Source organism: Chiroxiphia lanceolata, chromosome 5, assembly GCF_009829145.1.
Source record: "Chiroxiphia lanceolata isolate bChiLan1 chromosome 5, bChiLan1.pri, whole genome shotgun sequence".
Taxonomy (NCBI): Eukaryota; Metazoa; Chordata; class Aves; order Passeriformes; family Pipridae; genus Chiroxiphia; species Chiroxiphia lanceolata.
The window spans coordinates 24,436,311-24,458,365 of record NC_045641.1 but is presented as its reverse complement, the minus strand read 5'-3'; the positions used below and the strand labels follow the sequence as shown (position 1 = coordinate 24,458,365).

Genomic DNA, 22,055 nt, shown 5'->3' with positions numbered 1-22,055 from the left:
ATAGAAAAGCTCTTTCACAAATCTTTTCCCCCTAACCAGGTAAAAGAGAATGACTACTTTGATGAGAATATAACCTGTAAAACATAAACATATTTCTGCCTCATGTTCAATTTAAAATTCAAAACCATATAATTCCTTTATAAACATTCCTATAGTTCAGAGGTAATATACACTCCCCCTATTTTCAAAGCAAATATGCATCTCCCGATGTTAATTGGCTTTGGATCTAAGGAGAACTTGTCATAGTTATTACAAAACCTAGTAAAAATTTTCACAAACACAACAACTTCATTCTACTAGGGACTGCTATCTAGGTGAACAATTTTAGAAAACAATTAGCAAGGTTACTCTTGAATTTGTTTACATTATTAGACGTCATCACTTATTTAAACCAAGACTTGCTGATTGAGGTGTCTGAGCTAATTAATAAAATCTTTGTTATGTCCAGGCATTCATCTAAAAACAATTTTGGCTGTTAGCTATGGAAGGGTGTCTTCACCAGCTTCACTGCATTCCAGTTGTTTGCTTTCTTCGCCTTTTTTTTTTTTTTTCCCTTGTTTTTGTCTTGGCTGGAGGTGAGGGAGTTGGGATAGGCTGGTTTCTGGGTCTCTCCGCCGGCAGCGCTCTGCCCATTCTAGTTCGTAGCTGCTCACTTGCAGTCCTGCTGCAGTGTGACGAATTCTGTGCATGTTCCATTTTTTAAGTTCAGCCACGCACCTCCACTGGGAGAGAAGGAGCCGCTTCTTCTGCCAATGCCGTGTCAGCTCTGGACTGCAAGCTCCTAATTATTAGAAGCTGGGGCTCTCGGCCTCACACACGGCGCCATTTGTAGGAGGTCAATAACTAATCGATCCCAAGTTTGGGGGTGAAAACTGGAATCTTTATTAAACACGCATCTCACAATTTAAGGGTCTTGGGGGCAGGACATGTTTATGAGGAGGATGGATTATGCTAAGTTGGGGATGGATTATGCTAACTAGAGGATTACACAATTTTCTGCTACAGTCACACAATTGGTTAATATTTCCTGTAACAAGGATTACATGTGGGGAAGAGAACAAAGGGGTTTCTATGTAGTCTGATATCATCATCACAAAGTCTTTCCATATCTTGCTGCAGGAACCAGGCCAATCAACATAGTTAAATATCAGTAGGTCTTGTGAAGAAGCATCCGATCCTCTGGTGGTGGGATTTCTTTCAGCCCCTGTTGTCCATGGCCTGCTACATAATCCTTTTGTGCTGATATCCGAGTTTCAAATTGCTATAGATGACCTAAAGTCTTCGGCTTTACCAAAGATGTCTGGGTGGTGTTCTGAGACCCAGACTTCTGTTCAGTCCCAAACTGTTGCCAAGATATCCCAGGCCAGCTGAATGCAGAAGTGGACTTGCAGCCAGATGTACGCTGACAGCGCTGCTTGTGACTGCAGATTTGCTTCTATGATGCTCCCAAAGGAGCTTGGTGGTGGCCTCTGCAAGTCTCTCATCAGCTCTGAAACATTAAGGAGCACACAGAGAGTCATCTTTGGCAGTAAGGCTTTTGCAAAGTTACCCTCCATGTCCTTGACTACTACTCGACTTCTAAAAGCCAAGGGCATTAAGAGCGTTCAAAACAAGCACATCCTTTGATCTGAGCTTGTTCAGAGGGCCTGTTTCTAAGAAATCACACTAAGTGCAAGGAGCAGCAAGTGTCACCTCCATAAGAACGCTGGCCTACCCTGACCTTCTCAAGGAAAGCTCAAACCTCAGACCCGCTGCCAAAGCAGAAGCCAAGAAAGAGCGTTCTTATTTTTGATTCACAGAATCCAACTCTGTTCTCCGAGAGGTCTCTCCTTATTCAAACAGTAAAGGGCATAAGATTCATCTTTTCTATCACACACAGGATGAGGAGATTAGAGACTGGCAAAAAGACTGCCTGCTAGAACAACATCAACTTGAAAAGACACCACTAATGCCATTATGGTGCTACTGTGGTGTTACTGCTGAAACTCTTAAAGAGAAAGGAAGACAGGTGTGATGAAGGGAAGGGTCTTAAGGGACTTTCCCTACAAATATGCCGTGTTCTGCTTTCACACATCATGCTGGTGAGATGTAAAAAAGGGATTTTAGAAGGAAAATGCACAAGGAAAAAGGAGTCTTCTATTACCAGTCCAGAAAAGCATGGACTTACCTTTCCAGTTTCTTGACTAGGCTTTTTCTGGTTTTTGCTTCCACCAGATAGAGCTCTTTGTACTTTTCCACTTCAGCCTGGGTGGATTGTTTTTGAAGAGGTCTGTCTTGTTGGGTGTTTTTTATCCTGTCCAATTGACTTTTGAGATCTCTACTTCTTTCTTCTGTTTTCTTGCTGAATCACAATGATGGCTGCGAGGACTTGAGCTCTTTCATGCTCAAGAATCAAGATCAGTGAATCTATTAGGCAGAAAAAATGGATGTGGTTCTTATTGTGAATGCATAAGAAACCAAGACACCAGCTATGCATCAGTAAACCAACAGGTAAGTGCAATGTGCTTGACATCCATTCAATAGAGTTTAGGAGTTTACATTCCGACTGCAAGGAACATGTTTTCACATCTGAAGCGGGGGATGGGAAATCATAGACTCACTGTGAACACTGAATGATTTGCAGAGCCTCTCTATAGCATTTCATTCAAATCCGGTAATTTTTGATTAAAGAATCACGGTGCTCCTCCATTACTCTGGAAAGGGGATCCTGGTCTGTCGGGAGTGAGGCCATTGCTGCATATGAAAGCTGGAGAAAAAAAGAAGAAATATGTGACCCTCCAGAGGATGAAACCCCTGTATGAAGTTGTCAAGAAGTTCAGACCTAATGCGTTTCAAGTTTTACAGTTGTGTCTAAACATTTATTGTAGTTTTTCCCATGTTTGTACCCTGAAATTGTTGTATGAAAAATGCTCTTGATTTCTGTATCCTTAGGCCCCACTCCCTGATTGGCCGACGTTTGCTGCATTGCAGTATTTCCTTTTATGGCCACCCTTTCCCTAAAATGGATAAACCCTACCCCCTTTTTGCCTTATATAGTTACACTTTGCATGCTCCGCCCTAGTCCCTCCCTTTCTTCTAGCAAATTCTACCCCTACCTTATATAAGCCTTAACCCACCTCCCTAAGTGAGCCATTTCTACACCCTCATCCCGAGAGTGGCAAACCTGTTATTCCCACTGAGACTGCGTCCCTGGTCCACATGAAGATTTTCTGAAGATCCAGCAGATCCACTTGTAGGTTTAGCAGTGGCTGGGGGGAAAAGTGACAAGATTCCTGGTGTTACTTTTACAGCAGACAGGGCAAAATAAGGCACGGCAAGAACATGACAGGCAACATGAGAGACTGCAATCCAGACAGAGATTTTAGAATTTCCAAGGGAATATAACAATGGAAGGGCTAGGTGCAAAGGAAGAAACCCATTTTTTCCACAATTGCTTATCCGTCAACAGCATTTCTAAAGCAAGTGGAAGACATTCCGGGGGCTACACACTGAACATCTTCAGGCAATCCACAAATGACTCCCGTGCTAAACAGCCCCCTGTAGACCTCTTCAACTCGAAGTCTCTGCTTTCCTTTTATGTCCAAAGCAGTGATTTATTGGCACACTACTACTACACAGCACCAGGCACTGCAAAGCAGTAACTCTGCTCTCTGGAGGAGCAAATTACCATGGAACAGGTGCATTTCCTCTTTGGACACCTGGCCTCAAATTCTACAGCATGTTTTATGCTACGTACGGCAAGCACTGAACTGATATTTGCCGAAAAAGTACTGGATAATCTTTTCCTAAAGACAGATTATTTTTTGTCACTTATCTTCTTGCTTATTCCAAAAAAGACTGCACCACCTAAGCTACCAAGAGAAGCCATGAATCATAGAATCATAGCAAAAATCAGGAACCAACAGCAAAGAATGGGTATGGTGCGGTTTAGTGCTGAATGCCATCGGTCTACATGGGAGGGGAAGTGATGGCTGAAGCTTATACTTATCTTGTGGCTGCTTTGCTGTTTGTGCTTGAGATGAACTCTAGTGAAGGGTAACTTCAGCTTAAGCCAAGGGTTTCTTTGCGCTTGGCTTTTTCCAGGCAACTGCATAACATTGTACGCAACATTTTTGGGAAGCAGGAGGTTTTCACATTCAAGTCTCAACTGGAAAGCTAGCAGAAAAAAAAACCCCAAAACCTACTTATCACAGGAACTTGATAAAAATGGCTCGAGAGCTGTCAAGTGTTAGAAATAGTCACCTTTTCCCTTAAAAACCTCCTAACATAATGACACATTACCTCGTTGAAGTTCTCTAGCGATTTTTGCATCCCTTTCCTGTCGTGCCTAGAATTAAACAGAAAATACACAGTGAAGACATAGTATTTTCAGAGTTAAGAGGTTAGATTTCAATTGATTAAGCCATTGTTTTAGTCACACCCCTTCGAGGAAGAAAACTTTAGAACTTGATATGGTAGTAGAGTTCGAAGCAAATCCCGAGAAGACCAACTGTGTATAGTGAGAGTGAACTATCCTCAGCTCCTCTGTTGACAACAAACTAATTGTCTCCAGAGGTTGCAGCCAAGGTCAGAGAGAACTTCAGGGGACTAAGTCCTACCAACAAAAATGCAATAGGAAGGGGAAATGTTGGGGTCGAAGCAAGCCCTCAAACTAAGAAACAAAACCCCTCCAGACATCCGTCATTGAAGAGGGGGGAAATGTCATACGTAGTTGTTCATCAACTTCCTTGAGAGTACGCTCAAGGCTGTGAGACACACGTGGCCTGAAAAGAAACTGTATGGGTGCTGTTGCAGTCAGGACGCTGAGTGAGGCCTTTATCACCATTCTCAGATCTAGTGCATTCTTTTCTTGGAATCAACTCAACTGTTTTCCACAAGTAGATCTGGGAAGCAGTTGTTGTAAAGCATTGAAACAGCCTATGTAGCAATTTGAACTACACATCTGCATAAATTAGCAACTGGATAAAACAATGAGCCATGAAATAATCTGTAGAAATGTTTAATTTCTGTAACATCCTTCAGGGAAGCCAGGAAAGCAATGAAGGTATCTGTCTTGATACTGACAAAACTTTGAGATGCCCAGAGTTTTCTTCTGGAAAATCAGAATGGAAAGGACAAGCTGAAGACTGTTGCTGTAATTCAGTTTTAGGAAGCACTGGGTACTCCCACTGTCCTTCCCTTCATTGTCTGTTTTCCCTGTTCTTTTTCAAAAAAGACACAGCTGTCAACTCTTTTCATTTTAACTGGGGCAGCTTTTTTCCTCAAACAGGAATGGTTTCCTCCTCTACCTTTTCCTTCTTTTAACATCTTGCTGCCACCTCTCTGTCCTTTCTTTCCCTCACTTGTTCGTGCTCCCTGCCCCTCCTGGTCTTCTCCTTTTCTCCCTTTTGCATTGGGTCCCTGAAGTTTGCTTCCTTTCTAGTGCTTGCCTGCAGAATAGTTCCTCTGTGCAGATGGTACAGCACTAATTACCTCACGAGTTCCTTCCGTAATGCCTGTCCATGCCTCTACCCTCAAAAACGTGTTCAGAGCGGTACAGAAAAGTTCCTGTCTGTAACTGCCGCTGCTACGCATTACCTACACTGCTTGGCCCCTTTTCATCTCCTTGGTGTTTTTGTCTTCAACCAGGTGCTGTATGCTGACACCTTGTTGAAATGGGTTCTTTCCAATGGAGGTGAGGGGACCAGTGAACTGAGATGGACTTGAAAGTGAACAAATGCTTCTCACATTCATCCAACAACTAAACACACTATCTCAACAGAGAAGCTTGGCCATGCCTCAATCCCATGCTACGTGGCTGTCCCGCTGATTACAACTACTGGTGTGTGGTTTCCACGTCTCCTGCTATAATGCTCTGCATTCTGGAAGGGATGCGCTATCACACTGACTGCTGATTACAGGGCATACTTGGACCAGTGCTACTGCAGAGGTTGCAGCATTGCTGCACAATTAGAAGGCCGTGAAGACTTCCCAAGGAGTAGGTAGTTCTGCTGTTTCATGTAGTAAGACGTAGCAGGAACTACAGGAACAAATGCCTCCTATCCATAGTAACATATTAAAGCAAGGTCCAGTGCAGAAACTGCTAGAACAAAGATCAATGATGAAGAAAATGGTGTCTCACAGATGTCTGGTGGCATTTGGCACTCATGGTGACATTAGCCACTTGAAATAGGTCACACATACCATACATGTAAATTTAGTGTAGAACTTAGGTGGGGGGTTTGTGCCCCACAGTGCTCTTTACCAAAAAGATGGTACAAACCTGATGACCTAAAATCTTCGGCTTTACCACAGATGTCTGGGTGGTGTTCTGAGACCCAGACTTCTGTTCAGTCCCAAACTGTTGCCAAGATATCCCAGGCCAGCTGAATGCAGAAGTGGACTTGCAGCCAGATGTACGCTGACAGCACTGCTTGTGACTGCAGATTTGCTTCTATGGCGCTCCAAGAGGAGCTTGATGTTGGCCTCTGCAAGTCTCTCATCAGCTCTGAAACATTAAGAAGCACACAGAGAGTCATCTTTGGCAGTAAGGCTTTTGCAAAGTTACCCTCCATGTCCTTGACTACTACTCGACTTCTAAAAGCCAAGGGCATTAAAAGCGTCCAAAACAAGCACATCCTTTGATCTGAGCTTGTTCGGAGGGCCTGTTTCTAAGAAATCACACTTATTACAAGGAGTGCAAGTGTTCCTTTCTCAAGGAAAGCTCAAACCTCAGACCCGCTGCCAAAGCAGAAGCCAAGAAAGAGCGTTCTTATTTTTGATTCACAGAATCCAACTCTGTTCTCCGAGAGGCCTCTCCTTATTCAAACAGTAAAGGGCACAAGATTCATCTTTTCTATCACACACAGGATGAGGAGATTAGAGACTGGCAAAAAGACTGCCTGCTAAAACAACATCAACTTGAAAAAGACACCAATAATGCCATAATGGCGCTACTGTGGTGTTACTGCTGGAACTCTTAAAGAGAAAGGAAGACAGGTGTGATGAAGGGAAGGGTCTTAAGGGACTTTCCCTACAAATATGCCATGTTCTGCTTTCACACATCATGCTGGTGAGATGTAAAAAAGGGATTTAAGAAGGAAAATGCACGAGGAAAAAGGAGTCTGTTATTACCAGTCCAGAAAAGCATGGACTTACCTTTCCAGTTTCTTGGCTAGGCTTTTTCTGGTTTTTGCTTCCACCAGATAGAGCTCTTTGTACTTTTCCACTTCAGCCTGGGTGGATTCTTTTTGAAAAGGTCTTTCCGGTTGGTTGCTTTTTGTCCTTTGCTGTGCACGTTCAAGATCTCTAATTCTGTCTTCTAGCTGTTTTTTCAGTGAGTCTAAATGACTGGTTCTGATTTCTTCTAATCTGTCCTGGTAGGCTGCCTGTGCCTGAAGAAGACAGTGCACCTTCAATCACCACAAGAAAAAGAGAACTCTCTCCAGCAGAAAATTGCACGTACCCAATTTCAAGGCTTTACTAAGAGAGGCAGCTGTGCCTCCTCACTACCAGCAGCAATGAAAGCAGAACCCTGGAGCTACTATTATACAAAACTACTAATGAAAGGACACTCTCTCTGTAGGACAGGGCATATGGAAAATGATTCCTCAAAGACAACAGGAGGATCTCCCACCTCCACAATTTCAGTGACTCCTTTTCTGAGCACCTTCCCCCCCTACAAGGACAAAGCAGCACCCGTAGGTCTGGCCATGACAGCTGGCAGTTGCAAAACCCATTGAAGGATGAGCAGTGAGAACCAGGCCAGCGGACAGAGATACCCCCCAAGCACTGCAAAGTGGGAATCTGCCTTGGGCAGGCTTTTGATTCAGGGACCTGCCGGCACATTACACACCCATGACAGCCTTCCTGCCCAACCATATTGCCTTCTCCCACTGCCTTCAGGAAAGGCAGAAGCTAACACACAGAATACAGGAGCAAAAGAAAAATACCAAAAACGATGCCCACAACAGAAGTTTACGTAGCGCCTGTGGACACTGGTGAGAAATTCACTTACTTGCAAAAACTCATTGACTTCTTGGAGTTTTTGTCTTATTTCGTGGTCTGCTTGTTCTTCCACCTCTCTTTTATATTGTTCTAGTTGGGTGCGATCCACCATGTTAGTCTCCAAATGGTGCTGGACTTTTGCCAGCTCTTCTTGCAGCTGGCATTTGTCCATCTCCAGTTTTTCGCACTTCCCACACAGGGTAGACAGCTCTTCTTGCAAATCCTGATTTTTGGCTTCCAGCTGCGTGCACTTTTTACTTTCCCTGTCCAGCTGCTGGGAAAGTTCAGCAACCTGCAGACAGAAAGAAGAAAACAGGAACTCAGCGTGATGTAAAGGCAGTGAATTCTGTGGAAATCCCAAAAGGGGGTGGCCAGGGAGACAATATTCATCATCTGCTGGCTTGGGACTAGAAACAAAGTGCAACCAGGCTCTTCTTTTCCAGCAAGAAGAGCTTTCACCTCATTTGTCTCAGCATTCCTCAGGTTCCCATCCTTTTTGAGTTCCTCGTGCAAAAATGCTACAAGCTTCTGGACTCAAAAGGAATCACTGCAAAGGCAGTAAGTGATTCTACAGTGATGCCTTCCAAACCCATGTGTAGCTCTGAAAGATGGCCACTTTAGCAACGAATCTGAGTAAGGAGCGGAGAAGGAGATCAAAGGTTACATGCCACTACTGCACAGGCAGAGCAGCCTCAAAACCACTGCTGGGAACAGTCCTTCTGAGTCCCTGTGACAAGATGGGCTGAAACAGCTACCTGTGAGCAATAAGTTACAGATTTTTCCCTGGGAGACACCTGTCCTCATTGTGCCCTGGGCAGCAACAACACTGTTGAGAAAAGCAAAACGTCAAGTGCCTCCTGCTCAGCTCGTGCCTGAGACAGGGCTCAGGGGCTGATTGTGCCCTGTGAGGTGTTCCTCTCCTCTCTTCCAGGGCAGGAATTCATCTGTCAGACCCAGATGATGCTGTCACAGCCTCCCTCAAGCTGCAGCCAGGCCTGAGCTGGGCCCCACTGCTCTCAACCCATGGATGTGATGTCCTGCAAGGCTGGCAGACCTGCCCATCCCTAAGGCCCAGCCAGGGGATCTGCACTCTTGGCTGACCCCGCTTACTGTCAGCAGACCTGTTCTGCTCTTCTTGCTGAGGACCTGTAGGAGGGCTCCCTGGCCGGTGAGGTCATACACCCTGCCAGGCTGGCTGCCACTCTTGGCTTGCCCTTCCTCTGCAAGACAGCCTGGCCTCCATGAGCCCTTACACCTACTGCTTTGCCCTTAACATTTGCATCTTTACCCATAATGACAATGACCTCCGTATTAGTTATAGTCATCTACTACTGTAACAGCAGAAGGAGCATTAAGAAAAGCCCATCACATCCAAAATGCAGCCAAGGAAAAAAAAATGATCAACATGACAAGAAATATACGGAAAGCATCTCCCAGGTTTCAAAAGAAGTAACATCACAACCAAAAAACCCCACCCAAAGCGCAGCTCACCTCTGTTCGTAATCTATCCACTTCCTTGACCTTTTCAGAATATCTGTTCTTCATTTCTTCCAGCTGGGACTGGGTTTCTTTCTCTTCATTAGCCCTGAGTTTCCTCCTATCTACCCTCAGAAGCTTTTCCAACCTGCCCAGCAAATTAGTTAAGAAAACCATGAAACACAGGAAGAACCAGCCTTTTCCCCACAGTCTCACATAAGCAGCACAGACATCAGAGAAGCATAGAATGGCTTGGTTTGGCAGGGACCTTAAAGATCATCTCGTTCCAAGCCTCCTGCTGTGGGCCAGGACACCTTCCACGAGACCAGGTTGTTCAGAGCTCCATCCAACCTGGCCTTGAACACTTCCAGGGATGGGGCATCCACAGCTTCTCTGGGCAACCTGTTGCAGTTCCTCACCACCCTCACAGTAACCAATTTCTTCCTAGTATCAAACCTAAACCTGCTCTCTTTCCGTTTGAAGACATTCCCCCCCCCTTTGTCCTCTCACTACATGCTCTTTTAAACGCACTCTTTTCATCCTTCTGGTAGGTTCCCTTCACGTACTGAAAGGCCACAATTAGGTCACCCCAAAGCCTTCTCTTTTCCAGGCTGAAGTATTGCAATTGTCCCAGCCTTTCCTCATAGGAGAGGTGCTTCATCTTTCTAACCACCTTGGTGGCCTCCTCTGGACTCATTCCAACAGGTGGAGGTCCTTGCTTTGCTGAGGACCCCAGAGCTGGATGCAGCACTCCAGGTGGGGTCTCACTGATGTCCCTCAGGACATCAGTCCTGTGCTGGTGTTTCAGATCACCTCCCTGTCATCCATGTGCCTTGACATAGCTTCTAGAAGGATTTTTTCCATGACCTTCCCAGGCACAGAGGGGAGGCAGACAGGTTGGCAGTTACCAGGGCCCTCCTTCCTACCCGTTTCAAAGATGGGTACAGTGGGTTTCCCTTTATCCCGTCACCTGGGACTTCACCCGACTGCCATGACTTTTCAAATATCAAGGAGAGTGTCTTGGCAACTACATCAGACCCTGCTGGCCAATGTAGGGCAATAATGCTGGTGAGATGTAGACAATGCATTTAGAAGGAAAATGCATGAAGAAAAAGGAGTCTCTTATTACCACTCCAAAAAAACATGGACTTACCTTTCCACTTTCTTGTCTAGGCATCTTCTAGTTTTCAGTTCCTCCAGATACAGGTCTTTGTACATTTCTATTTCTCCCCGCGTTGCTTCTTTATGAGAAGCACTCTCTTGTTGGGTTTTTTTTACCCTGTCCAATTCACTTTCGAGTTCTCTAATTCTTTCTTCTAACTGGATTCTCACTGGATCACAATGACTGTCTCCGTTTTGTCCTAATCGAGGCTGGTAGGCTGCCTGTGCCTGAGGGAGACAGTGCACCTTCAACCACCACGAGAAAAAGAGAGCTCTGCCCAGCAGAAAATTGCACGTATCCAGTTTCAAGGGCCCAGCCTTACTCAGAGAGGCAGCTGTGCCTCCTCACTACCAGCAGCAACCAAGGCAGAACTCAGGAGCTACCACGGCAAATAGTTCTTTTCATTGGGAAAGAAGCCCAAATCAGCACTCTTATTCAAAGCTCTTAATGAAGAGACACTGTATCTGTAGGACAGGGTATATCGAAAAGGATTCTTCAAAGACAATAAGAGCATCCCCCACCTCCACCCCCTCACCCCCACCCCTGGAATTTAAGTGACTCCTTTTCTGAGCACCTTCCCCCCCTACAAGGACAAAGCAGCACCTGTAGGTCTGGCCATGACAGCTGGCAGTTGCAAAACCCATTGAAGGATGAGCAGTGAGAACCAGGCCAGCGGACAGAGATACCCCCCAAGCACTGCAAAGTGGGAATCTGCCTTGGGCAGGCTTTTGATTCAGGGACCTGCCGGCACATTACACACCCATGACAGCCCTCCTGCCCAACCATAGTGCCTTCTCCCACTGCCTTCAGGAAAGGCAGAAGCTAACACACAGAATACAGGAGCAAAAGAAAAATACCAAAAACGATGCCCACAACAGAAGTTTACGTAGCGCCTGTGGACACTGGTGAGAAATTCACTTACTTGCAGAACGAGACTGACGTCTTGTAGCTTTTGACTTGTTTCCTGGTCAGCTTGTTCTTCCAGTTCTCTTTTACATTGTGCTGTTTGGCTGCCATCCAGCACGAAAGTCTCCAAATCATGCTGGACTTCTGTCACTTCTTCTTGCAACTGGCATTTGCTCTTCCCCAGTTTTTCATATATCCCATGCAGAGTGGGCAGCTCTTCTTGCAAAGTCTGGTTTTGGGCCTCTAGCTGCATGCCTGTTTTAGGCTCGATGTCCAGCTGCTGGGAAAGTTCACCAACCTGTACACAGAAAAAAAAAAGAAAAGGAAACTCAGCATGATCTGAAGGCAGTGAATTCTGGGAAAACCTCTAAAGAGGGTGGCCATCATAACTGCATTTATCATCTGCTGGAAACGAGCATAGAAAACACTTGAAAGATTCCCTGACAGAAAGAAGAAACTTTACAACTACTTAAAAACTTGTGAGACACTTCTGGGAGCGATACTTCTGGGTCCCTTGGAGCTCATGATGAAACTCATAATTTATAATCTAAGAATTGCTCTAGTGTCCAGCACAGCAAATGCCCTCAGGGCTTTTGTAGCAGCTGGGGAAAGGACCAGGCTGCTTTCTGAGCAACCTCTACTGAGGAGAAGGCAGAAACTGAGCTCCCCTAGGCTCTCCAGGAAAACTTCATCTTACAGTTTTGCCCCAGAAATAGGCAACTAGGCTCAAGAGTCACAAAAAGGGAAATTTATGACCAGCTTACTGAGGCAGAGGCTTGCAGGTCTCTCCGAAGGACTTCAGTGCTATCGCTTGGCTGCTGGACAGTGGCTTCCAATCCGGTGTTTTCGCTTTCAAAGCTTAAGAAGAAATACAGGTCTTATTACCAGAAAATCCAGTTCCAGACAAACTGTGCTAAGTAACAGAATCCACAGCAGAAGTGTCCTTCAAAATCCAACTGACTGTCCCGTTGTTTCCACCCAATCCCCCAAAGCGACAGACACCTCGCTTCACTGGGTTACTCTCTTACTGTTGCACGTGTTCTTCCAGTTGTTTTAGAGTGCTATTAGTCTCGGAAGATGCCAACAGGAGGTCCTGCAGTTTCTGGGAAGAAGTTATTGCTTCTCTTTCTTTATCATCCAAGGCAGTCTTCAAGTCACGAACGCAATGCTCAGATTGAAGACGCTTTTCTTCCTCCTCCCGCAGCTGTAAAATCACGGTAAGAATCCACAGTTGTCAGGTGAGCTTTTACATAGAGGAGCCAGCTGCTGCTGAAGAACTCAGGTGCTGCATGTATGTGTGCATACCCTCTGCCCAAAGAACTGGAATCAATTCAAGTATCTTCAAAGCTTCACTTCTACAACTCAATGAACACAAGCTCTATTCCTTTGTCCTCTTACAACAGCCTCTCCCACCCCTCCACTGCTTTCCTACAGCACGATTCTAAGCACTGACACTGCCCCTCGGACCATTTTTGTGACCTGTGACGCTTCTTGTATTCCCTTGCTTGCTACTCCAGGAAAAGATGAGTGAAACAATTCATCTTCCTAAAGGAAGGCATCTCGCAAGTGTCAGAGGTGAAGTGCTCTGGCACATGTGCTCTGGAGCCCAGGATTGCACTGGGGGAGCATGGGGAGTTTTCTTAAGTGGGAATGACCCCGACTGTAGCACAGAGAGAGGTGCCCAGCAGCCCCTAAGCAGGAAGCAGTGGATGCCTGAGGAGAGGTGGCTCTGCTTCAGTGTGGTGGGACCAGGAAGGATGGCATCACTGACAAGCTAATGACCACCATTTCAGCAAAGGCAGCCAGATGAACTGCTCCACAGACTGCCCTGGAGTTGAGAATCATACCAGGGGTGTGTGGGGAATCTTCTTAAACCAGGAAAATCTTGAATGTAGCAGAGAGAGAGGAACCCCAACCCCCCTGGCCGGTCACGGGTGAAGCCCTGAGGAGAGGCAGCTCTGCCTCAGCATGGCGGGTTGTGGGGCAGGGGGCCAGAGGGCCAGAGGCAGATCAAAGCCCGATGTAACTGCCACTTCCTTAGGTGTCTGTCATACTGGGTCCCAGAATACTGTTTTGTCCATTTTCATGATGTATAGGAAGCAACAGGCACTGCCAGGTTTATCCCTGTAGGGACAGGCTTTCCATACCTCCGTGTCAGCCCTGTCCAAGTCCTCCTGCAAGCGCAGATTATCTTCCTCCAGGTGAGCCTCATGGGTTCCAGTAACCACAAAAGCAGTCCTAAAGCATCCAAGATTTAATCTGAAACATGTCTGATCCCGCATCATTTTTCCCCTGCTTGTTCCCAAAAGAGCTCTTCCCCCCTTTCCTACAAGCTCCGTGAAAGCGAAGCCAAGTACATGGAAGCATTGGAGAATTTATCTTAGAAGGGGCCTCCCTAAAGCAGCCTCAACTACAAGGTCAGGCCATGCTGTTCGGGGCTCCTTGCACTGCTCTTCAAAGTCCCCACAGATGCGGCTGCGCAAACTCCCGGGGCAAGCCGTTCGACCGCCTGACCATCTACATGGCAGGAAGTTTTCTCCTTATGTGCGGTTGGAGCCCCTCGTGTCCCCTCGGACACTGTTGCTTCTCTTTCTCTCAACGCTTCCCTTCAGAGCACTTAATGCACCAACTGTGCCTTGGCTTAAACCTCCCTCTCCTGCAGAGCAGCCATGCTGCTGAGCTCCTGGCAAGTTTCCTGATGGCTCTGGGTCTGTGTGGGGAGAGGGCACCACAGACAACGCTTTCTTGCAGACCTCAGTGGGCAAAGTACGAGAGCCCCTAGGGTACGAGAGCAGCCAAGTGCAGACCCGCATTTACCAGTCACACAGGGAACTGCTTCCATGTGGCTCCTCCTTCTTTTTCCAAGCTCATTGCCACTCCCCTCGTCTCGGTCACGCTTGCAGGCTACCGAGAAGACCCGTGTGCTGTTTTGACAAACCCCTCACCTTTCACATTGGGCTTGAGCAGGCCTGTCAGCTGCTTTTTTCAGAAGGCACTCCAGAATCTCCTCATGCTGTTGGAGGGCTGCAAGTTTTAAGGGAGTAAATCCCCACTAAAAGGACAAATAATCGCCATTAGAAAGACACAGACAAGCTCCGCAGCTGTTTGAAAGAGCAGCTTTACCCACGTGCCAAGGTTACCTGGTTCTGAGCATCACTGTCGGCATTATGCTCGAGTAACAGCCCTGCTGCAGCTGTATTTTTAGATAGGACAGCCAGGTGAAGGGCAGTGTTGCCGTCAGCGTCTGCCAGATTCGGGTCGGCACCGTGTTCCAGCAGAATAGCAACACATTCTTCCTGCTCCTGCTGTACTGCCTGGGAACAACACACGAAAAGGGAAAGACTTCCAACTTTTACATCCCCCTCTGTCACAACTTCCTCAGCTCCTGAACGCTAGGACAAAAGACCATCTTCAACGATTAGCTAACAGAGGCCTATGCCACGCCGATTGCAATATGCATGTTTCTATGGCCCAGCGATGCAAGGAATCCTGCCAGACACCTCCCCTTTAACACACCATCACTAATCCCCGCCTACGAGATCATAAGGCATTCCACACACCTTCATCAGTGCTGTTCTCTTGAAGTTGTCAGCGAGATTCGGCTGGCTGTTCTTTCTTAGCAGATATCTAACGACATCTGCATGGCCATTTGCCGAAGCGAGATGCAGAGGTGTCCTAAAAATTAAACATACACTCTTAAACTAGACAGACAAAGGATGAACCAAAGCTGTGTCTCTACCCAGTACCCTGGGGACCCTGCCCAGACTCTGCTCCTCCCGCTAGCTGCTCTCTGCTGCTGCTGCTGCTTCTGCTGCAATCCTGTGCTGATTAGCCAGAGGGCAGAAGAGAAGAGGTGAGAGCTGAGCAGCTGCAGAACAGCCCTGCAGAGAGACTACGGCGAAGCGGCAGGTCGGCAACACGCGTTTCCAACAGCGCTGGAGCCCAGACGGCAGCTACAAGCAGTGAAAAGCTCAAGAGTTCACTCTCCCAGCTGACAGGGCAAATCTCACTTTTCAGGCCTTGTCCTTAAGAGAGGGCTGCCGAGGACTGCTGTAGCTTGGCTCAGGAGAAGCCAAGGTGTGCCATCAGCATCCCATAGAACTCACCGCATCTCCTGGTCTCTCCTGTCGATGCCGACTACCTTGACATACCAGCGCCAGTGTCTCAGCCAGGCCAGGTCGCCGCGGGCGGCTGCGCGGTGCAGCCTGCCCAGCCCCTTCTCCGTGGGCTCGGAGGCACTGGTGGAGCTGGTGGCAGCCCAGGGCTGCCCACTGGTGGTGTTGGATGACGACTGCCGTCGCTTCTTGCTGAGAAGCCACGGCATGGCCCTGCTTGGAGCTACCAGCAGCAGGAAGTGCAAGAAGCCCCCTTGCGGGGGGGCTGCTGGGCACCAAGTAGGGATGAGGAATGGGACAAGGGCGAGGTTAAGGGTGAGGGTGACAAAAGGGACAAGGATGAGAATAAGGATGGGCACAGGGTATAAAGCACAAGGCAGACAAGGTCGCCCTGTGCAGCGGTCGTGGCCTGCAGCTACCAAGACGGCAATACAGGCGCGAAATGCTCCCAGAGCGGGATGTGCTGCTGCTCCCCGAGAGGCTACAGCAGCTCTGAGCGCAGGCTCCGGGCACCAACAAAGCTGTGCTCGACTGGTGCCTGTGGTGTCACAATGACAGGTGGAACGCTCAGCATGTCACCGTGGGGTGTGGCAGAGGCCACGGTGCAGGGTGAGGCCGGGCAGGACATGGCAGGGCGGGGCAGGAGGGAGGGCGGCGCTACTGGGCCTTGTGGGAAGGAGGCGGCCTGGGCCTTGTGAGGGCGACCGGCGGGAGTGGGCACTGCCCCACCTCAGGGCACCCTGGGGCAGGGCCCAGGCTGCTCCCACTGGGCCGGAGGCTGTGGTAGGCGCTGGAGCAGCTCCCGCATCACCTGCTCTGGGTTTTTGCTTCAGCCTGTGGCTGGGCTGCCTCTGGACACACTTCCATGAAATGAGGCTCAGGATGAAGTGGGATCCTAACCCAAGCAGGTGGGGGCCACCACAGCTCTCAAGAAATGCCCACTGAGTGCTCCAAGCCTGCCATGCCAGAATTCCAGGATGTGGGGATGTGTCCTGAGAATAGGGAGGGAAGAATTCTGGGAACTGAAGTCCCTGGACGGCACATTGGGGCACATGAGCAGTGTGTGTTGTGCTGTCATTGGTCGGGTGGTCACATGTCCTCCAGAGGGTTTATAAGGAGCATTTTTCTTTTCAATAAACAGATTTGACTGCTTGCCAACTAGCTGCTGGGTCGTGTCTTTTATATTATATTAATATACCACACCAGGACAATTCCCCAACTCCTTTGCCTTGTCCCTCTTGAAGAGCAGACACCTCACCCCCCCCCCCCCCTCGTAACTGCTGTCACCTGCTGCTTTGCCAGATGCCAACAGTGAATTTCTGCTCTGCTGCTCCACCAGCCAACGGGTAGCACACAGCAGGCAGGAAGAAACTTTCAAACATGTCTTGTCCCAGTTTGTCCCAATGACAACACAAAGTGAAGGCCCAGAGGTTCTGCACCAGCTTTCTCAGGGGAGAGACGCTACAATGCACCACAAGCAGGCTGAAGAAATTTCCCTTTTTCTTTGTGGGCTACAAACCGGTCCGCTTCCCACAGGATCAGGGATTTGCCTGTGTCTTATGGCTACCAGAAGCTCACCCACTATGATCTTCTGCCCGGAACACAAAGAGGATGGCTCTAAAGCACTGGAAGAGTCTGTCAACTGATTAGTAGCAATAGCTCACCTGTAGGCTATGATCTTAACACGACTGTGCTTCAAGCCTTCACGGAGGAAGGGGACACATTTGCCTGGGCTCTGGGACAGGCTGAGGATGCAGCTGCGAGCAGAGCTGAAAGGAGCAGAGGAGAGCTCTGGCTCGACCTTCAGGCCTGGCTTCTCTTTCAGCCTTGAAGATGTCTGCCAGACTCATTTACACTCAGATCAAGGGCAGAGAGAAAGACTAAGGTGCTCTAGTCCAAGTCCTCTTTTGGAATAGGGTTTCCTAGAGTCAGTTGTCCTGATCCCTAAAGGTTGGGAAAAGCTAGGAAAGACATAGGCAAAGAAGACATTCAGTAATTCTGCCATTTTCCTGTCCTGTGTAACAAGCTTCCCCATCTTGGTGAGTGATGGGTCTACATTTTCCCTGGTTTTCCTTTTGTCACCTACATGCTTAAAGAAGTCCTTCTTGTTGTCTCTGACACCACTGGTCTGATTCAGTTCCATTTGGGCTTTAGCTTTATCAGCTTCATCCCTGCATACCCAGACAACATTTCTGCTATCTTTCTTTGCGTCCACTCTCTCTAAGTTTCCTTTTTGTATTTGAACAAGAAACTCCTTGTCAAGCCACCTATGTAGGCCTCCTGGAATTTTTACCTGACTTCCTGCTTTTTAGGATGAAACTCTCTTGAGCTTGATGGAAGTGATCCTTGAATATTAACCAGCTCTTTTGTGTCATTTTGCTTTGCAAGGTGTTGCAAAGGCTGTTAAACCCAACAAGTATGGAAAGGGGGTTTTGATGTGAAGAAAATTAGTAGGTGCAAAACCAGGATGAATGGGCTCTGTCTGTAGCACTGCGCCAGATTAAATGAAACTTACCAGTAACATAGTTCCTTGTGGCACAGCTGCTGGGATGTGTAGCACAAGTCCTTAATGCATGCTAATTTATGACCCTTGCAGTCATTCAACCCCCAAGGACAGCTCCGTTTGTGTTCACAGAGATCCAATGACAGTAAGAATCACTGCCCAGCCTAGTGTTCAAAGGAGATGACAGTGTAGAGATGGGGGGAAATACATTGGGGGATTTGTTCCCCAGTGTCATGGGTTTACTTGTTCTAAAAAACCAAAGGGAAATTTTCTTTCCCCTGCTGTATGTGGGGGAGGAATGTTGAATGGGAAGGACAGTTTTCTGCTTTGGGTGATTACCTACACAAAGGAGCTGGCTGGCAGAACTACATTCCAGCCTAATAGCTCTCTCTGGGGTTGGGTGTGTGTGTGTGAGGAGTTTTTTTCTCCCCTCCTCTCCTTGGAAAGTGGCACTTCACTTTTTGCCTTAATGGAGGCAAGATGTTGCTGTTGTTGGGACATACACCACACTGGGATTTCACACAGAAAGACCTTTATTTCATATAAACATTGTTAGTTTATAGTCTCCCCTAGCCAGTGTGTTTCACCACCATTGGTGCCCTTACTACATAAACATGTCAAGATTGCTCTATAGCTTCTGCAACTCATGGTGACTCAGCAGTTTAGGATGTTGTAAGGGGGTACTTTTGAATTAGATGATCAATGGAGCATAGAGGCGTGAGAAAGAAATCATATTAGGATGTGAAACCAGCTAGAGTATGGTACAATGTAACTTCATGGCACAAGCTAATTGTAAGGTCCATTGTGCTTTTTAGCAAGTCAGCTTGATATCCCCTATTATCAGAGCTGAGTTCTTCCTTGGTTTTGCTACACGTTGCAAGATAGATACATCTACCCTTGAAACACAATGGTAGAGGTCATACATAGGGGTGAGAAAGATGATGATGGGAGGAAGATTATGGGGGCAGGGGTTGCTCGCCCCTTGCCTCGCAAGTAGGGCATGCGCAGACTGTTGCCATTAGGTAATGATTAGGCGGTGTTTGGCTGCCATTCAGGCATCACGTTATACTGTGTATTGGCCCTACGTAGTGTAATGTGGAACTGATAAAAATGGGGTGTCGAGACTGCTGAGTAGAGCGATGCTCATCGTGTCACCGAGACTGTGTTGCTCCGCTGGGACACCCGCTAAGCATGGGTACCGACCAGCTGCTGCAGATCCTGACAGTCCTGGCCTGTCTGTGTGGGTAAGCACAGTTTATTGATAGGAAGCAACCGAGAGAACAAACTTTTTTAATATCTCTTTTAGTGTCCCTTTAATTCCCCTTTTACTCTTGAATATTTTTACATAAATAAGTTGTTCATATAGTATTTTTCCTTTGATTTCTCCTTTTACTAACCAATATCGTGTTAATAGTTATCCATAATATTGTGTTAAGATCCCTTTTTGGTATCCCTTTTAACTCTCTTTTTACTAGTTAATATTGTGTTATAAATGCTGTTTGTAGCATTTGTTTTTTAAGGCCACCCAATAAGGTAGTAATTTTTTTTTATCTTTTTTTTTTTTAGTTTTTGATTCTTTTTGCTAAGTTTAATATTATTATTACTATTCTCACTGTAATAAGAGATATTTTGTGTGTTTGAATGTTTCTGGCACTTGTTTTTATTCCGGACATGTATCCAAACGAGCTGTTACAGATGTCCAGCTGCCTCTGTGGTTCGGTAGTTCCATCGTCTTTGTTTATCTTCTTCTCACTTCAGTGTTCACATTCCTTTACAACCTCGCAGCTGCAACCACTCAAATTCAGGGCCCAAGCTGTCCACAGCTCAGTCACCTCCCACAAGGGGGGTGTGTGTTGGAAAAAGCTCTGAGGCCGTTTTGCTCTCAACCTGGTCATCTGACTGCTCTCCAGCCTCGGCTTGCCTGTGCACTGCTCTGCCTCCAGCCCAAATCTGCTCAGATTTCATCGTAGAGTTTTGTGCTCATTGACAAAAAAAGGGGAGTCCTGAACACAGCCAGCCGCAGACAGCGTGAGTTTAGTGGGAAAGAAACCGCCCTTCTTTCCCCTTTTCCCCTTCCCCTCCTCGGTGGGTGGGAAAATCTCCATTTTTCGGCTTCTCCCGCCTCCAGGGCCCCCACACGGCAACCACCAGAGCCCGACAGCGCCCCCTGCTGACCAACACTGAGCAACCGCAGGCTCTGCTCCTCCACTGATCCAACAGCGCCCCCTGCCGACCGTCATTAGAATCGCGCCGGAGGACAGAGAAGTATCAAACTGTTTCCTTTTTGTGAAGGTGACTTTTTGGGTGCAGGATTATTGTTTAGTTGTTTTTGTGTTCTTTTGGTGCTTTTGCCAATACATATATATCCTTTAATAAAGGGTTGTTATTTTTCTTTGTTCCATACTTTCTTGATTGGAGCCTCTTAATTTCGGATTTACAATTGCTGAGAGAGAGGAGTTTAGTCTCTCCTAACTCGCCCTCCTTAGCAAAACACTTTCAGTCTCATTAAACTGAGGCACCCAGTATGTTTGGAAAACTTATAACACCATAAGTAATTAGTGGTAATTACTTATAACACCATGATAAGGAGCGTTTCGTGCCAGTGTTTTCCCAAGTGACTTCCACAGTGTGCCTGTCCCCAGGCCTTGATGAGGTCATTTTGTGTTCTTTAAGTGTCTGTTTAAATGACATGGTGTGTCCCATAGTCAACAAGGAGTCTTGCAGTGTAAATCCTTTCAAATGGCAAAGGATTTCCCCATATCCCCTTCTCTTTCACTATCCTCAGAGATTCACAGTCTCTTGCAGACAGATTTCTGAACTCTATGGAGCCCCAAACCTCCTGTGAGGCTCCAACTACAATTTTTTTTTTTTTTTGCTAGCTAACTTTAAACCAGAACTTGATGCAGGGGGTTGTGGAGAATTAAGCAGTGTTGGTACTTAATGCAGCTTTTCCAAAGGCAAAGTACATACTTGGACAGGGCTTCTGTGCTGCCCTCTTGTCTTCCTGCTTGTGCTGCCCGAGAAAGGAATAAACTCCCCTGAGTGAAGAGAACGTTCGCTGTGTTCTCAGAAATGTGTTGTTGCTTTCCATATGTGTTTTTTGCCATCTTTCTATGCATGATACAAAATTGTTTGTTGTAGGACTCCTCCATCAAGCAGCAAAGTGCAACTCTCCAGCCATGCTGCTGACTGTGCTGTTGTGACAAAGGGTCAGGAGACTAGCTGGAATGGTCAGGTTGGGAGAAGTATTCGCTGTCAAGTAAAACATCAGGAGTGCTCAAAATCACTGCTTTTCTGAAACTTAATGAGTTTTGAGTTATTTAAGCACATATGATCATATGGTTGCTCATTATATGATCATATGGATGCCTTGTTGCTGATTTAGGGGTGTATCCTGAAAGGTAGCAAATCTTATGAAGAACAACAGAGAGAACCGGTGTTTTTTAGCCTAGAAAAAAGGAGACTTGAGGGGAGACCTTATTGCTCTCTCCAGTGACCTGAAAAGGAAATGGTAGCCAAGTGGGTGTCAGTCTCTTCTCTCAGATAACAAGCCATAGGACAAGATGAAATGGCTTCAAGTTGCACCAGGGGAGGCTTAGATTCGATATTAAGAAGAAGAACTTTACAGAAGGTGTTGTTATGCCCAGGGAAGTGGTTGAGTCACTATCCCTGGAAGTATTAAAAAGATGTGCAGAAATGACACTTGAAGATATTGTTTAGTGGTGGACTTGGAAGCGATGAGTTAACAGTTGGACTTGATGATCTGAAGTGTCGTTTACAACCTAAACAATTCTACTGCGCTATGATTGTGGAACCTCTAAAATAAAAAGCCATATTTTGATGGGAATGTGTGTTTCATGAGTGCCTCCCATCACAATTAGTCACTGTGGTTATTCTGGTCCCCACA

The 22,055-nt window shown here is 46.9% G+C and overlaps 2 protein-coding genes across 2 annotated transcripts; both read right to left on the bottom strand.

The window, feature by feature from the left end:
• Positions 1-858: 858 nt before the first annotated feature.
• On the bottom strand, positions 859-12,318 carry LOC116787236 (ankyrin repeat domain-containing protein 26-like). Its single transcript, XM_032688683.1, has 8 exons — positions 12,295-12,318; positions 11,547-11,828; positions 10,616-10,851; positions 9,478-9,610; positions 7,997-8,278; positions 7,138-7,373; positions 6,271-6,487; positions 859-1,272 (listed from the first exon to the last, which is right to left on the bottom strand). Exons 2-7 carry the CDS (start codon positions 11,781-11,783, stop codon positions 6,286-6,288), a joined length of 1,326 nt encoding a protein of 441 aa, XP_032544574.1. The 5' UTR covers positions 11,784-11,828; positions 12,295-12,318; the 3' UTR covers positions 859-1,272; positions 6,271-6,285.
• Positions 12,319-12,346: 28 nt separating this feature from the next.
• On the bottom strand, positions 12,347-15,943 carry LOC116787239 (ankyrin repeat domain-containing protein 7-like). Its single transcript, XM_032688687.1, has 6 exons — positions 15,637-15,943; positions 15,091-15,205; positions 14,671-14,844; positions 14,476-14,582; positions 13,678-13,768; positions 12,347-12,734 (listed from the first exon to the last, which is right to left on the bottom strand). Exons 1-6 carry the CDS (start codon positions 15,852-15,854, stop codon positions 12,555-12,557), a joined length of 885 nt encoding a protein of 294 aa, XP_032544578.1. The 5' UTR covers positions 15,855-15,943; the 3' UTR covers positions 12,347-12,554.
• Between the last annotated feature and the right edge of the window lie 6,112 nt (positions 15,944-22,055).